The sequence below is a fragment of the Fonsecaea nubica genome (assembly GCF_001646965.1).
Source record: "Fonsecaea nubica strain CBS 269.64 chromosome Unknown Scaff31, whole genome shotgun sequence".
Lineage (NCBI taxonomy): Eukaryota > Fungi > Ascomycota > Eurotiomycetes > Chaetothyriales > Herpotrichiellaceae > Fonsecaea > Fonsecaea nubica.
In genome coordinates, this window is record NW_019173704.1 from 129,038 (window position 1) to 146,202 (window position 17,165).

The following is a 17,165-nucleotide window of genomic DNA, read 5'->3' on the forward strand; positions in this document are numbered from 1 at the left end:
CATGTGAAGATAGCGACTGCTGATTCCGATGCCGTCAACGATGATTAGAACGAGTCAGAGGCTGCTGATGACTGGAATCAGGGATCCAGTTGGTCTGAACCGCGTCACTAGAATAGCCTGATCACGACGCGAACAGCCTTGTGCATGCGTTACACGAGCCTGCTCAAGCTGTCACGTTTGAGTCAAAGGTCCAATGCTTGTTTCTACATGCCTGAAATCTCGGCCCGAGGAGTGAGCAACTCGAATCCTCGGCAATGCGCACGTGCAGAATCTCGTTAGTCGACGCGAGGCTGAATTTTGCCTTGTTGGTAACATAATATATTATGGATGGGAGTTCTTGACCCGGATTAGACTGACTCTACTCGGTACAACCACTCTACGCGTCACCACGTCCAAGAAATCTTTAAACGGATGGGACAAGTATTACATATCAACTCTCGCGCTCAACACACGGGAACTCCTTCAATAGTCATGACCTTTCATGAGGAGATCACAAACACAATATGAGTGTTTCTCCCGAGTCTCGATCTCATACTCCTGTTCCAGAGGTAAATATTGTTGAGTCGGCGTCAAATTGAACCAGCGCTTGGAGCAGGTCGGCCTCGGCGTCATACTCAGTCCACATATTACCTTGTGGGTCAACGTTGATGGTGTTTTGTAAGTCCGAATCTAGAAATGATGAAGCTTCCGTACGTGATGGCAAAGTCGTTCCAAATCCCTGCCTATTGCTAAGCATAGTAGAACCACTCACGCCAGTGTTTGTGGTATCGGTGGGCGTGCCTCTGAAGTTCTGGAAGGTTGAGTGTAGGTTGTCCGTCGTGACGAGCTGACCTACTGGCTCAATCCCAGGCGGATCGACGGAATTGCTGGTAAGTCTTGTCGGGAAATGAGATTCTCCGGGCTGTGGGGGTGGGAGTCTCGGACTCGCAGGCAACGGATCCATCTTGAACATGGGGATGTGGACGTTGGCTTTCCGGATGACTGTCTCCAGAAAACATACAGCGTGGTCCGCTGAAGCATACATCTCTCGAAGATGTTGGAGGGCTTGCCAGCACTGGTAGAATCTCCCTATCGAAGTATACCGAGCTTCCTCTCGGCAAGAGCGAATGTCGATTAGGTGAATGAGGATGGCTGACACGAGCACCGGAATTGTGGTAGTAGAGGCGTAACGTATCTGTCCCGAGCAGCAGAGATCATACACTATTTCGGTGATTCCGATCGCGGCGTCGGTGACCTTGTTGCCCGACAGCAGGACATTCATTCGATTGTCGGCACCGGCGCTCGCATTCGAGCGCAGTACCCACGGTCGGTGCAAGATTGCCGTCGCCGTGAGGTAAGCCATGTGTATCATGGCCAGATGGAAGTTTAAAACTCTCCGACTTTCGTCGTATAGGGTTCCTTTTCCCTCTTCGACTGATGGACAGCCTTTCTTATAGCGACAGGCGGGATCGAGGTTTTGCAGCCAGTCCTGGAGATTGACATCACATTTGATCATGTCGTTGATTTGCTCGGCAGACTTGCGAGGCATCACCATCATCGTCATGTTCTCCTCCGACGCACCAGCTGGGTTGCCGAGGATCGAATACTGAGTGAAGAGAATATTCCCAATATGAATACAGAGTTTTGTAAGCTCAATACAAGCCATGGAAATGCTTTTCTTGGCCACAGTATCTTCCGTCATGGGCAGCCGTCCAAGGTATCGTAGTATATCGTCTTTGAATGGCACCGTCTCAAAATCGTCCAATGTCAGCATGGGGACATTAAAGTCGCCCGTTCGAATTCGTGTTGGCCGACGCATTCCCAGGGCCATAAGGCGATCTCGTATAAAGCAGGACCACCAGATTCTTTTCCGCAAGCGTTTCACTGCCGGGCCGACGTCCAGGTAGTCAGGGTTTCGGTGCATGCTCAGGACTTGGGCCTGTGACAGCGCGATGCCGGTCCAATACCACGTGTCCTTCTCGTCCTCTGGTGTCTCATACCAGTATGTCATCAGTAACACAGCCTGGAGGATGGTGGTTCGGTCGGTCTCGCAATCAAAATCGTAGAGCAGCCGTACCCTCTCGAAAAAGATCTTCCGCGCCGATCTGCGGCTCTCGTATCCTCTGGCCTGAAGATACTCGAGGTCAACGAACGTGACGCTGACGAACATGACTGCCTGGAACAGAAACAAGCTAACCGAGCCATTCCCATCGCCGCGAACAATCGGTGAAATGAAGGACGACAGTTCCAAAGCTGGCATAAAGGGATAGATATATTGGATGTATTTTCGAAGAAGTTCACGTTGAAGCTGGCGGTCCGGTAGTGTCAGAGCCCCTTTCTTTGTTAGATATTCAAGGCCTTCCGGACTCAGTAGTCTGGAGAGCGGGCGGATATACGACGGCAGTCCCTGAGCTTGCTGATCTGCTGAAAGGGGTGAAGGACCCGTGGAAGTCGCCACGGGACTGGCCGTCGAGCTTCTACGTGAGTTGGCTCTGTTCCCGGTGGGGGATGAGGCTTGTATCGCAGTTTGCGCTCCTCGTGAGCCTGGAATTCAAGTAAGTAAGGGCTGTTTAGTCCTTTTCATCTTCAGTGACAAAGAAGGGGGATTTAGCAGTCGTGGAACTTGAGAAAGATGAGATAAAGGAGGTGAAGCGTACCTTCAAAGGTAAGTGCCACCGGAAAATCAGCGTTGGCATCCGCGTCAATGTCAGCATCAGCGTCAGCATCAGTGCCATTCACTCTGGTAGTTGTTTCAACCGTTTCGCTTGATGGACGAACACGGGTGCGAGTCGACTCTCTGAGAAGACACATCACGTTGTCCAGGCGGCAATTTGTGCAAGGCGGCCCATCCCTCAGCACATCGCAGCGGACTTTCCGACTGCGGCAAGAGAGGCAGGCTCTGGCGGCACGTCGCTTTCCGCCGGCGTCGGGCGGTACCTCGTTTGCTTTTCTCTTGTTAATTTCATGGCGCTGATGTTCACGTTCAACGCTCGGCGACGACATAATGGAAAGGAGGAGCAAGAGTTAAGTGACACACGCGAGGCGAGTACGTCTCCTCAGTAGAAGTAAAACAGCAAGCCCCGATCTAGCCGCCTATACAGAAGCTGAAGCAAAGATGCTGCAGGAGACCATGGCAAATGGTTGAGCGAGAGGAGCGAAGCATACAGACCCTCTCCAGGAGGAAGCGGGCAAGCGGGGAAGCTTGGGGGGTCCGGGGTGCGTGGGGGACTCCATGCTCCAGGCTCCACAATCCCACGCAAAAAGTGGCTGTTCTATTCGGTATAACTACCGTTTACCTCGTACTTGTACGAAGCATTATTGCGCTGCACAGAATTATGCATGCTTAGAGTAACAATACATCGGAGATGCGAACACTGTCCTCGGCCCGCTCTTGAGGACACTTCATTCCACCTCGGCTGCTATCAAACTGAGACGTTGTGTTGGAAGTGTAGACGACCGGGAGCAGTAGCTGGGGTATACAGAACCTGTTATGTTGTCAGTGTGTCCCCAAGTTCGTTGTTGGTGTCTTTCGTATTGACATAAGCTTCCCAAGCTTCTGAACCACATTGTCCCCAGCCCCGGCCCGAGGTGTGCCATGGCAAGGCTTAACACAATGTCATCCTGCTCTGTCGCAATTGCAGCTGCGAATCTGAGGAGTCTTCTGATGATGTACAATTTTGGGATACTACTGTGAGTCTTGGAGGAAACCTTGATGGAATTCAAGTTCGGTGGTGCCTTGCACGACTTGACCAAAACCACCTACTACACAGTGAGCCTCGCATGCTGCTGAGCGGTGTGCCATTCTTCTGGCCATGTCGCGTGAGTGACCCTACTTTCTGCGCGGGGAGTCATCTAACCGGACAAAGTCTCCAGTATGGCGGCAGTCGTTGCTGGCGGTCTCGCCGCAGCAGCCTATCTCGATGCTCGCTACTTGATCAGGCATGACTTATCATCCGATTCTCCAACAAGGGCTAGACAAAGATCACTTGACTTCATCTCCAAAAGGTTTCAGCAGGGAAAGCCGCTAGTCTATCACCTCATTGAAGACCACGCCCTTGGACCCAACGCAGACAATCTCTTTCTCATCTTCGAAAACAGGGCTTTTTCTTACAAGCAGTTCTTTCACGACATCCAGCGCGTGGCCAACTGGCTGATGAAGGATCTTGGCATCAAACGGCATGAGATTGTGGCGCTTGATGGCGAGAATAGCCCGGAATATCTTTTGATATGGTTTGGGCTCGAGGCGATTGGAGCCTGTCCGTCGTTCATCAACTACAATCTGACTGCCGCAGCCCTTGTCCACTGTGTCAGGCTGTGCGATGCAAGATTTCTTTTGGCTGCGCGTGCCCAGCAGAAACTAGTGCAGCCGTGTGAAGAAGAGTTGGGTTCTCACGGCACGCAAACTCTCTACTACGATATCGAATTCATCGCCTCTCTTCAAGAGACTACTGCGATCCCCAATGAGAGATGGCAAGGCCTGAAACCCGAGGACCTTTCTTCATTGATCTACACATCCGGAACGACGGGTATGCCGAAAGGGACTATTAAACAACGCGGCCGCGAGATCAACGTTGCCAGGACTATCGCGCAGTACCTGAAACTGGAACCAAGGAACAGAATGTACACAGCTCTGCCACTTTATCACGGAGCAGCCCATGGGTTGTGCGTCACCCCTTCCATCTTCGCTGGTTCGACAGTAGTGTTGAGTCGAAAGTTCAGCCATAAAACATTCTGGCCAGAGGTGCGAAAGTCCAAAGCCGACACCATCCAGTACGTTGGAGAAGTATGCCGATACCTCATCAACGCTCCGGCAAGCCCTTTAGACAAGCAACACTGTGTAACCAGGGCGTGGGGTAACGGTATGCGACCGGGTGTCTGGGAGCCTTTTCGTCAACGCTTCGGTATTGAAACAATAAACGAATTGTACGCCTCAACAGACAGCTTAGGCCTATGTTTTAATGCTAATAGAGGCGAATTTGGTCGAAACGCCGTTGGAATTCGGGGTTTGTGCTGGCGTTGGATGAACAACGATGCCGAAAAGCGTGTCAAGATCGATGTTACTACCGAAGAACTCCTGCGGGACAAGAATGGATTCGCCATTGAGTGTAAGACTGGCGAGGCCGGCGAGGCAATCCACCGACTCGACCCTGCCAATCCGGGGGCAGCATTTCCTGGTTATTATAAAAATCCACAAGCGACGGAAAAGAAGATGATCAAAGATGTCTTCAAGAGAGGCGATCTATGGCTCAGGTCCGGAGACCTCATGCGTCAAGATTCCGAGGGTCGTCTTTACTTCGTCGACCGTCTGGGCGACACTTTCCGCTGGAAGAGCGAGAACGTCAGTACCAACGAAGTTGGCGATGTCCTCGGCGCCTTCGACCAAGTTGCCGAGATAAGCGTCTACGGCATCCAAGTTCCCAACGCTGATGGCAGAGCCGGGTGTGCCGCTATCCTCCCTGCGGCTGGGGTGTCTGTGTCCAATTTCGATTTCGCGGGCCTGACCAAGCATGCCATCTCAGCGCTTCCTCGCTATGCGGTGCCTCTCTTTCTTCGCTTTGTCTCGCAACTAGACTACACGGGCACTATGAAAGTCCAAAAAGGCAGACTTCGTGCCGAAGGCGTGGATCCCGACAAAGTCAGCCACCCCGACCGCCAGTCAGCAGACGTCATATATTGGCTCCCGCCGGGTGCGACTCAGTATATACCGTTTACGCAGGAAAATTGGAGGAGTTTGAAAGCCGGGCGCGTGCGACTGTAATATCACTTCCTACCTCTGAGAGAGTGGTGTAAGAAAGCCACTCGCCGAGACCACCGTAGGATCTGAACAGTCACACATATGAGAATGATAACATCATCTTCCTCCCCATATGGCTGCTCCACTATGACTATAAGAACAGAACAGTGCGGTTGAGTCCGGTTGGATAGACGTAAGAGTTGAATAGGACCCGATGCTTCGAGTTCCCCACCCCTCAGTCTTCAAGGTTTTGGGCTTTAACCATTTACGGTGCCCTTTAATAACGATCCTCTCGGGGGGGTTTCTCTCGGCTGTAAGGAGTCCGAGAAACATGCACAGGCGAGACACACAATACCCCAGGAAATATCAGGTGTCTTCTAGGGCGCGGGGTTGGTAGGTGTACGGTGGTTCCGAGTGTATGGGGAGCACCCGAGGGCAGGTCCGAGGGCCAGGGTCGCCGTCGATACTGTATTGCTCTATTTCTTACTTGGTGCTGCCTTGACTATCAACGGATACCCCTCGGACCGTGGCCCAAAGTGAATGGATACAACAGACTCGTTGTACTAATATGCTCCTCCCAGACCATGAATTGGAAATTGAACCTTCCAGAGCTCGTCTTTCTCTGTGCAAAGTCTGAATTCAACGTCTATTATCATGACCGCCGAAATGCATTCTCCACCTGCGACCAGGGACAAGTTAAATGTCTATACTTTGATCTTGATCTGTTATCTCGGACTTGGTTCAATGAGCTTTGGCTATGCAGCCTCCGTCATTGGAACGTTGCTAGGTAAGTCACTGTCCGACACTTTCGCCATCAGGGGGGAAGTCACTAATCCAAAACCAGGGCAACCATCTTTTCTGGAGTACTTCAACCTCGAAACATCGTCCAATGGAACCACTCTGATCTCGACCATGAACGGTGTCTTTCAGACTGGGGGCTTTCTAGGAGTGTTGTGCTTGCCATGGGTCGCCGACAAATACGGCAGGAAATGGTCGCTCGCAGTGGTAAGCGGCACTGCAGTTCGGACATCTCGTTTGTCGGCTCACGTCGCAACAGCCTGCTTTACTGATTATCGTGTCCGGTGCAATCATGGCAGGGAGCACCAATGTGGCAGAGTTCATTGTCTTCCGCTTCTTTTCGGGCGCCGGCGCCTATATGTTCGTTGCGGCTCCTCCGGTACGTCCTTTGACCTCTATGTTCACTACCCCTGGGAACACCTTGCTAAGAATCTCTGTCGTAGCTGATGATGAGTGAACTCGTACCGGCCAATCTTCGTGGTGGATTGGTTGAGTTCCATGGGGTTTTCTACGTCTTCGGGTACTTGACAGCAACATGGATTGGATTTGGCTGTTTCTTTTGGCCTAATAACGGCCACAACTGGCGCCTGCCGGTAGCTCTACAATGTTTATGGCCGTCATTACTCCTTTCAGGGCTTTTTGTCTGTCCGGAAAGCCCCAGGTAGCCAGCCTATCTTCGTTAACGCTGTATTCTCACTGACTCCAACAGGTGGCTTGTCATGCGAGGCCGCGACGAGCAAGCGAGACAAGTTCTCACCAAGATACATTCTCATTCAGGAGTCGGTCACGATCGGGCGAACCTTGAGTTGTATCAGATCCAGAAACAAGTGGCTATTGATCGCTCCCTGCCATCTAGCTGGTACCAGATGTTCAAAAGACCATCTTACCGTAAGCGTGCGTTTCTTGGACTCGCAACGACGGGGATGGTGCAGTTTTCCGGAGTGCTGGTTATCAACAGTGCGTTCCTTCCACAATATGATTGCCGGTTTCTAATATTGGCACAGACTACGGGCCGGTGATTTACAGGCTGCTGGGCTACAGTCCCATGAAACAACTCCTCTTCCCGTCTCTCTGGCTCACCGTCGGGTTCGTGTGCTTCTTCTTTGGTCCGATTCTGATTGACAAAATTCCCCGGAATTGGATGCTGGGTATCGGCATTCTTGGAACCTCGACTATGCTGAGCATCATCGCGGCGCTCCTCGCCAATTTCGTGCCTTCCACCAACACTGCCGCATTAAAAGCCACGGTAGCTATGTTTTTCCTCTATCAGCCATTCGTCAACATCGGCCTCGATGGTATGAATGTCCTTCTTAACTGCGGTTACGACACTGATATCTTTCTAGGAACACAATTCGTGTACTTGGGGGAGGTCTTCCCCAATCACCTTCGCGCCAAAGGAGTCTGTCTCGGCACGTCTATGATAGCGTTCATGAATATAATATGGCTTCAATCGGCCCCCGAAGCTTTGAAGTAAGTTTGTCCCTCTTCCGGTAAGGCTTGGGGGATCTCTAACGAATACAATTGTACAGAAATATACAGTGGAAATATCTCCTCTGCTTCATCATTCCGGGTTTTCTTTCCGGGTTCTGTGTTGTTATGTTCTGGCCAGACACTCGGGATACGCCCTTGGAAGAGATCGGCGCCATCTTCAGTGACGGCGACGAGATTGCGGTATACCAGTACCAGCTTGAGATCGACCCCACGACACACACGATCCATGACCACACCGAACGGCCTGACGCAGAGATATCTGTAGCAGATGTCAAACAAGAGTGAGGAAAGTAAGGAGATGAAGAAGTTGATATGTCAAGTCAATCTTGTGTCAAGTGAAATAGTGTCGATAATGAACCCCCTATTTCACCCCTGAGATTTCTATGGTACCTCAGATGATGCAAGTTCACTGGATATCTAGGGCCACAGCCATCATAATCTGTGTCATGTTGCCATCTGGGTTTCCTCAGGAGCATGGCCTGACACAAGATGCAGTGTTGATAGCAGTCAATCCCTTGATCCATTCCGAAGTCTATCCTAATTAGGTTAAGCTACTACTACCTCGGGCTTAGCTTTGTTCTTTTTCTCAAGTTATTGGACGAATGCCTTTGTCTACCCTTAAACAGTATAGTTTCAACTTCCTACACTACCTAGTACATTTGGAGGGCCGGCGCTTTTCAACCAATTAGGTTAGATGGTTTCCATCAAGAATTGATTCCGGGTGGATTCCGTCGAAGGCGCGTGCGGGGGTGGGGGATGGGGTAGGGGGAGTTTGAATTCCTGCTCCAAGACTCGACTCTTAGCAACCCTCCCCGGCCGATGCTTGATGACGACGGTTCTATGGGAGATGCTAGAGAAAGGTACATCGAAACCGTCCTGCATCTGCATGCAAAGTCCGACAGAAATGATGCGGCACAAATGCGAAACGCGAACCACGCACAAGGCTTAATTGACAAAAGTCCTACGAATATCGAAGTGGACGGAGCAGTCGACTCTACCAACTGGGAAATGTCGGATCTCTAGAGGGGCAATGCTTTGAGATCAATTCCGATCGGCCCGAAGCTCGCGCTCGCGATGGTGCCGCTGTGATTCATGAGCGTCCCCGGATTTAATGGATCCCATTCATGATGCTGAGATGAAATGACGTGCGGTCCGAGGGCCGAGGGTCCCTTCCCCAATTTCATTTATGCGATCGCTAGAAGGATGAGCGTGAATCTCTGGTGTCCTGCAGGCACGTGTTGAGGTAGATGTCAAACGGCTGAGAAGAGATGGTTCGCATGCTTGCTCAAGCACTTACCCTTCGTATCGGGCAGTGGGGGCTGTGACTTGCGGCACCAAGGTCAGATAGAAGCACTCTCACTCTTCAGATGGTATTACCACCACATGTTCTTGAGAATACAGGACACAGCTCTCACTGGATATATGAACTGACTGTTCTGACATACTAACGCCAGCCCGGCCTTGTAAAGTCGCAAAACAAACCCACAAGTCCATAACAGAGGCCCTTGAGCGTTCGGCCCAAGGCTGTGTTGCCTCGGAGATTTCAATTTGCTCTCGCTTGAGGTACGGAACAGGACCCCTCATTCTCAGGAGCCTCGCTCCAACACCATATTATCGACCTAGTGTCGCTCCTCCAAAGCTCCCTCAAAAGCCTTGTGGGGGGTGGGTTGAGCGATTGTGCCATCACTTCATGTAATCATCTGATGCACATTCAGGATGTTGTTCAGGTCCAGATATCCCGACATTGAGTGTATGCCTAAACAACACAACCCCTCCCGTACTTCGCATTGCTAATTCCGTCCTGGGCAAGAGCAGGTCCGAATGATGTGACGATATGGGAATGGGCTTTCGAGGACGCGAGGTACTCGCCGTTGTTTAACTTTCCACCCAACGAGATTGGAGGCTTCACCAATGCAGTCACCCAAGAGCGGCTGGACTACTTCCAAGTCAAGGAGCATGCTACTCATCTATCCACGGCCTTGGTGAAACGATATGGCTTGCAGGTAGAAGATACGGTATCATTGTTCAGCCCGAACACGACATGGTACCCTGTCGCTTTGTTCTCCATCTTGAGAGCAGGTATGTTGTGGAACGACCCCCACTGTCTCATCTTTGACGCTTTGCAATCCCTCAACGTTTGATGTAGCTTGACTGAAGGGAGATTGACGCAAGGTATCAGGTGGAAGAGTCAACGGCGCCTCTCCTGCATATGGCCCGGACGAGATGGCCCATGCCCTCAAAACGGCACAAACAAAGTATATCATGACTGTGCCCAACTCCATCAATGTGGCCCTTGCAGCGGCAAAGAAAGCGGGAATTCCCAATGATCGCATTTTCTTGTTAGAGGGGGAGCTCGAGGGCTACACGACGATGAAGCAACTGTTGGAAATCGGCAAGAGCTACGGCAATGGCCAGACGCCTACATATCGCATCCCAGCGGGCAGCACCAACGATGTGTGCGGGTTCCTGACCTTTAGTAGTGGAACAACTGGGCTACCAAAAGCTGTGAGTGAGGGCCGGTCATCACCAATGTCTACTCAGAGGCCTCGAATGAGCGACTGACTGTATGAATGACAGGTGATGCTGTCACATAAGAATATGATTGCTCAATGCCAACAGCTGAAGGACGTTGCGGGACCGCAGAAGAGACGGTTTCTAGCATGCCTCCCCTTGTTTCACAGTAAGCCATGCCTACAGCAGGGAAATTTGTGACAAGTGCTAAACCGATCGACCAGTCAGTGGGCTCATGCGTTTCCTTCACTGGCCTATCGCCGGCAACGACGAATGCATCATGCTCCCACAATTCACTATGGAAGCGTTCCTAGGTGCCATTGTCAAATACCAGATCACAGATCTGACCCTGGTCCCGTCCATTGTCATCCGACTAGTACGCGACCCTATCGTTGATGGTTACGATCTCACTTGTGTCAGGACAATCGCATCTGGTGCAGCTCCTCTTGGGCAGGAGGTCATCCGCCAACTTGAACAGAAGATGCCGTGGACCGGATTCCGGCAAAGTTACGGTATGACAGAGTCGTGCTGCTGTCTGACGACCCACCCACCTGAATTCTACAGCTACAAATATGCCAACAGCGGGGGTGTGCTCCTTGGCTCGACGGCAGTGAAGATTCTCGACGTGGTTACAGGTGAAGAGCGAGGGCCAAACGAGATAGGCGAGATTCTTGCCAGTGGTCCCCAGATTGCAATGGGGTATCTCGCAAACCCGAAGGAAACAGCCGAGACGTTTGGAGCGGACGGCTTCCTGCGCACGGGTGACATTGGCAGTATCGATGACGAAGGCTTTATCCACATTGTTGATCGAATCAAGGAGATGATCAAGGTCAAAGGTCAACAGGTCGCCCCGGCAGAGCTGGAGAATCTCCTGCTGGGACACCCTGCTGTGGACGATTGTGCCGTACTGGGAATACCTGACGACTATAGTGCCGAACGACCAAAGGCATACATTGTGTTGAAGCCCACTGTGAAGCCGAGCGACGAGGTGGGCAGGGAGCTGATACAATATGTGAAAGATAGGCGAGTGCGCTATAAATGGATCAAGGAGGTTGAGTTCATTGCAGAAATACCAAAGAGCCCCAGTAGCAAGATCTTGAGGAGGGTTTTGCGGGATAAAGAGAAGCGAGGGGAGAAGGGCCAGATTGTCAAGGATATCTCGGACCGTGCGAGGCTTTGATACCAGTTCTTTCATCAATGCTAGGGAGGCTGTTGCAATTTCGATCCATTCTTTGTTCTGGGAGCCTAACATGATGGTCTGCGGAATAGAAGTACAAAGTCCCCCAGAGTGATATCTACGAAGAATTAATTTCGAATCCATTTTTGGCCCGTTGAATTTTCTGTTCTGTCGGAATCATACACTCCTCGAATCCAGCTGGTCATTCTGCGGACACACTGGTAGGCCGAGGGGTGGTGATTCAGAACGGGGTATTAATTTGCCCTAACCACAATACCCTTGAAGGGGTTGCCTCGTCCCTCGGGTTCGGCACTCACAATCGTCGTGCCAAAAGAGGCGAGAAACCACATATGGGTAACGTCAAGATCCTTCGAGCCTCCGTCAAGGACACCACCAATACTGCCCTTCATGTGTGGAATAAATTAACGGACCCCGTGACGTCGGAATTTGCTTTTCCTGGTTGTGTACTGTGAGCTCTGCTTCTCACTCCCAACACTCGGTATCAACATGGTAGATTTACGGCTTGACAATCACGTTGCCATCATCACGGGTGCTGGCAGCGGCTTGGGCAAGGGACATGCTCTCTATCTTGCTTCGAGAGGTGCTAGCGTTCTCGTTAACGATATCTCCAGAAAAGTACGGCATCGTGTCTCCACCCTTCACAAGTCCATGAGTTAACGCTGCGGTAGGACGCCGATGAGGTGGTCGGACAGATAGTCAGTGCTGGAGGAAGATCCGCCGCCAACTACGACAGCGTGCTCAACGGCGATGCCATCGTTCAGGATGCCATTCAAAAACTTGGAAGGCTGGACATCTTGGTCAACAGTGCAAGTATCTTTCGAGACGCGAGCTTCGAAAACATGACAGACAAGGACTGGGACGACATTGACGCCGTTCTTTCGAAAGGAAGTTCCCCCTTCAGTCCCCGCAAATACAATGTGCCAGATGGGGTGCCGGATTAACATTAGACTCCAGGCGTCTTCAAATGCACCCAGGCCGCCTGGAAGATATTCCGCAAACAGAAATACGGAAGGATCATAATGACATCCTCTACAGCAGGGCTTTTTGGCAACTCTGGGCAATGCAACTACTCGGCGGCCACGTTGGGCGCTGTTGGATTGACACAGACGTTGGCCAGGGAAGGCCTCAAGTACAACATCCTTGTGAACGCCATCGCACCTGTCACTGCGGCGGACATGACGGCTACAACCACTTCCGCCGAGCTGCTACAATACCTGAGACCTGAACATGTTTCTCCTCTGGTTGGGCTGCTCGTTCATCCCATCAACAGGGAATCCGGCTCGGTCTTTGAAGTCTTCGCTGGCCATATTTCCAAGTTTCGATGGGAGCGATCACCAGGTGCTGTACTGAAATGTGAGTTGAGATACGAGAAAACCTATCTAGATTCAAGATCGCGCAATTGTCACAAGCACGAGCTTCAGATATTCAAAGCGACTGATATTCACATTTCCAGGCGACGAGACCTTCACGCCCGGCGCGATATTGAAGCGTTGGGCAGGCATCAATGACTTTTCGAAGCCTGATCATCCCACCAAAACAGCTGACATGGTGGCCAACCTTGAAGCCACGCAAAAACAAGATAGAAACGATCCAGGGGAGGACGTTAGATATGATGGCAAAGTTGCAGTCATCACTGGTGGCGGTGCTGGGTAAAGCTCCCTTTCAACATGTGTCCCAGGCTGAGCTGTTTCTAACATCTACAGTCTCGGACGTGCCTACTGTATCGAATTCGCAAAACGAGGTGCTGCTGTTGTAGTCAACGACCTTGTGAACCCACACTCTGTGGTGGAAGAAATCCGTGCCTTTGGAGGGAGGGCGGTCGGAAACAGTTCTTCGGTTGAGGATGGGGCTTCAGTCATCAAAACAGGTAAACCTCACTGCGCCCTGTCCACAGTTTCGTCCCTTGGAGGAGTTCTCAGCGGAACAGCAGAAGCTTACTAGCGCCTACACACACTTTCTTTTAAGAAGCTGTGCTAATTGGAAGACGTGTTACAGCCATCGACAACTTTGGTCGAGTCGATATTCTGGTCAACAATGCCGGAATACTGCGAGACAAGGCTTTTATCAATATGACGGAGAAACAATGGGATGACATTTTCAACGTCCATCTGCGTGGCACCTACGTCTGCACGAAAGCGGCCTATCCTTATATGATGAAACAGAAATACGGACGAATTGTCAACACATCCAGCACCAGTGGGGTATACGGAAACTACGGCCAGGCCAACTATGCGACAGCGGTGAGTCACCTGCCTCGTACCTATCACAATGCTTCGAACTATTGATGACGATCTAGAAAATGGCTATACTGGGATTTTCGCGAGCTCTCGCTGAAGAGGGAGATAAATACAACATCTACGTCAACACCATCGGTCCCTCGGCTGGAACGCAGCTTACTCGCACCGTCCTGAGCGAAGAACTCGTCCACGCACGCAAACCCGAGTTTGTGGCACCGTTGGTTCTAGCGTTATGTTCCGACAAGGTGCCTGACCGACCAACCGGAGGCCTCTATGAAGTGGGCTGTGGCTGGCAAGGTCGTACGCGATGGCAGCGTTCTGGGGGATACACGTTCGACCTCGACATATTTACTCCGGAAAACATTCGAGATCATTGGGACAAGATCACCAACTTCGCAGACAAACGCGCCGATAGCCCCCGAAACCCTCGGCGATGAGCAGAAGCACATCATTGGTATCGTTCGGCGGCTGATGAGTCGCCAGTCGTCAACCTCGATCAACGGTAACTCATATCCGGCTGCCCCTGTAGCCAAACTCTGATATTTTTGTTCCTGGACCCATGAGGTTCCAACGGTTGAATGCGAGGGATTTGCATAGACTATCGCTGCAGCTACGGAATGACAAAACTCCCTTTCATTTCAGATCCAGTTCCCTGTCTATAGGAACTAGGGCTCTGAAGCTCTCCTCTGGCCGTGTGTCAAAGAGTGTCCCATGAAGCCTTTTAGTTTTGCTTGCCATTTTCCATTCAACGTTCAACCCTCGACTGCTTAGTGCTCAACCAGGTGGGGACTTGTTCCTAGCTTGATACTTTGGACGATTAATAGGGCCGTACTGGTACCTCTATCAAGCCAAAGTATCTACGTGAGAGATGACGTCGAACTTGCATACCTAGGTAAGTGGAAGAGTGATTAGTTACGGGAGGTGCCTTACTCGATTGGGTTTCCCGAGGAGCTCCCACGCCAGGCACGAGGCTAGCTACAAGGGGGTCTCGATAGGGCAGCTAATGCAGTAGCTGTCGCAGTCAACACAGAGAATGTCTGGACCTCGGCCGGCTATGCACCAAGCACTTCTGGTCAAGATTACGGCCCGGCTGGGCGCATTGCGGGGTCAGTATTATATATATCCTATGGTCTGGTTCAAAAGACAGGCATTGGTTATCGGTCTCTTGCTCCATCATCTCCGTCAATTTGTCAAACGACTGTCGCCGAGTCACATTTGGTAAACAACGGGAAAGACCTGGGCGAAAAGGCATGGCCACCGAACGAGCGATTCCCATACCATTCGCAGAACCTCCCTGGCTCCTCGGCCAGCCATCCCCGTACTACAACGAATCACACCGGGCCTGGCAGAAGTCATGTCGAGCATTTATCGACGAACACTTGTCTTCCCACGCCCGGGAATGGGAAACCGAGGGCGACGTCCCGGACCACGTCTTCAAGACGTTCTCGAAGCACAACATGCTGATCCCGAATCTGCCGGCACCCCTGCCGGTCAAATTGCTGAAAAGCATAGGCATCACGGAATTGTTGGGCGGGTTGAAGGTCGAGGATTTCGACCACGTCCACTTCTCCATCTACATCAGTGAAATGAGACGAGCGGGACTCGGGGGCCCGCCCTCCTCCTTGTCGACCGGCATGGCCTACGGCGTGCCTCCGATCATCACCTACGGCAGCCCGCAGCTCCAAGAAAGGTTCCTTCCCGAGTTGCTGCGGGGGGACAAGCGAATATGCATCGGTATAACCGAGCCAGATGCCGGGAGCGACGTCGCGAATATTTCGACTACGGCCAAGAAGACGGCTGATGGCAAGTTTTACATTGTGAATGGTACCAAGAAGTGGTGAGTTCGCGACGTGACGTTCAACACCCAACGAAGCTTTGTTACTGATCAGGAGAATCTGTCAACAATCAGGATCACCAATGGGATTTGGTCGCATTACTGCACAATGGCCGTTCGAACTGGAGGTCCCGGAGCCAGCGGACTTTCTCTTCTCGTTGTGCCGCTTCTAAACCACGAGGGCGTCTCCCTTCGCCGGATCAAGACCAGCGGAAACACGACAAGTGGTACTACTTACATCGAGCTTGATGACGTCAAGGTTCCCGTTGAGAATCTCATTGGAAAGGTATGTTGCCTCTAGATGGCTTCCATTCACCCATTTGCGTTGAAATGTCCGAGCCTCCAAGTACTCCCATTGACCTTTGAAACGTTGGTGTCACGCGGTATAGGAAGGGGCAGGGATGAAGATGATCACCAACAACTTCAATCACGAGAGACTGGCAATCGTTGTCGGCATCACTCGTATCTCTCGCGTCGCGCTCTCCGCCGCCTTCGAATATGTGATGAAGCGCGAGGCCTTCGGAAAGCCGCTCATTGAGCAGCCCGTGGTTCGAAATCGACTAGCCAGATGCGGGGCGGAGCTTGAGTCTCTGTCTGCCTGGGTCGAGCAATTCGTGTATTCACTGTCGAAGATGAAGAAGGAAGATGCGGATACCCAACTGGGCGGCTTGATTGCCCTCGCCAAAGCCAAGGCGGGCTTGGTGCTGGATGAATGTTCACGCTGCGCAGTACTTCTCTTTGGAGGGAACGGCTTCACGAGGACGGGCCAAGGCGAACTGGTCGAGAAAATCTACCGCGAAATCCCAACCGCCCGGATACCTGGGGGCTCTGAGGATGTCATGTTTGACCTGGCCGTCCGACAGCTGCTCAAGAACTACCGTGCACAGACAAAAGCCCTGGAGGCGGCGAGATCTCCCAGGCTTTAAGACCTTGGAGGGGAGAAAGTGTAGTAGAGAAGGTTCAAGAGTGGTGTTGCTGCGGAAGGGGGGCCTTCAAGAAGAGATTCAAAGCATTTAGGTCCCGGCGCCGGCGGTTATATCTGGGTATCACATAGTGGTGTGGTAGTCGCTGCTCTAGTGCCCAATGGAGTCACTCAGACTTCCTCAGGGCATTGCGGATATGGATAGTTCTCGCTCCGGCCATGCTCAGGGCAGTTGTAGAAGAGACTGACCACTGATTCTGACCTCCGAGTACAAAAAATAATAGTGGGAAGCGCGGCCCGTGGTTTCCAACTAAGCGGTGCGATGGGAGCCGGGGGTGAGCATAGGGCGGCATCATCCTCGTCCGAAAGTGGGGCGAGCTAGGTAGCGAATTCCCTTCGTTTTGGCATCTTAAACTCCGAGACTTTGTTGATTTCGAAGCTCTCGATTCGGCTCTCTATCC

At 51.8% G+C, this 17,165-nt stretch overlaps 5 protein-coding genes across 5 annotated transcripts; 4 read left to right on the forward strand and 1 right to left on the reverse strand.

Moving 5' to 3' along the window:
• Positions 1-529: 529 nt before the first annotated feature.
• Positions 530-2,982, reverse strand: AYO20_05376 (hypothetical protein; the record flags this gene model as incomplete). The annotated part of the gene is made up of 2 exons (XM_022643670.1): positions 530-2,523; positions 2,637-2,982. The coding sequence occupies 2 exons, from the start codon at positions 2,980-2,982 to the stop codon at positions 530-532; spliced, it is 2,340 nt and encodes a 779-aa protein (XP_022500337.1).
• An 871-nt stretch (positions 2,983-3,853) lies between these two features.
• Positions 3,854-5,737, forward strand: AYO20_05377 (hypothetical protein; the record flags this gene model as incomplete). The annotated part of the gene is made up of 1 exon (XM_022643671.1): positions 3,854-5,737. One exon carries the CDS (start codon positions 3,854-3,856, stop codon positions 5,735-5,737), a length of 1,884 nt encoding a protein of 627 aa, XP_022500338.1.
• Positions 5,738-6,367: 630 nt separating this feature from the next.
• On the forward strand, positions 6,368-11,693 carry AYO20_05378 (hypothetical protein; the record flags this gene model as incomplete). The annotated part of the gene is made up of 12 exons (XM_022643672.1): positions 6,368-6,500; positions 6,558-6,718; positions 6,771-6,890; positions 6,955-7,031; positions 7,221-7,468; positions 7,516-7,806; positions 7,855-7,981; positions 8,041-8,283; positions 9,813-10,081; positions 10,182-10,507; positions 10,580-10,682; positions 10,738-11,693. The coding sequence occupies 12 exons, from the start codon at positions 6,368-6,370 to the stop codon at positions 11,691-11,693; spliced, it is 3,054 nt and encodes a 1,017-aa protein (XP_022500339.1).
• A 504-nt stretch (positions 11,694-12,197) lies between these two features.
• Positions 12,198-14,385, forward strand: AYO20_05379 (hypothetical protein; the record flags this gene model as incomplete). The annotated part of the gene is made up of 7 exons (XM_022643673.1): positions 12,198-12,326; positions 12,380-12,628; positions 12,686-13,064; positions 13,165-13,360; positions 13,415-13,578; positions 13,707-13,951; positions 14,008-14,385. 7 exons carry the CDS (start codon positions 12,198-12,200, stop codon positions 14,383-14,385), a joined length of 1,740 nt encoding a protein of 579 aa, XP_022500340.1.
• Positions 14,386-15,198: 813 nt separating this feature from the next.
• AYO20_05380 (hypothetical protein) lies at positions 15,199-16,708 on the forward strand (the record flags this gene model as incomplete). The annotated part of the gene is made up of 3 exons (XM_022643674.1): positions 15,199-15,785; positions 15,858-16,068; positions 16,172-16,708. The coding sequence occupies 3 exons, from the start codon at positions 15,199-15,201 to the stop codon at positions 16,706-16,708; spliced, it is 1,335 nt and encodes a 444-aa protein (XP_022500341.1).
• Positions 16,709-17,165: the final 457 nt, after the last annotated feature.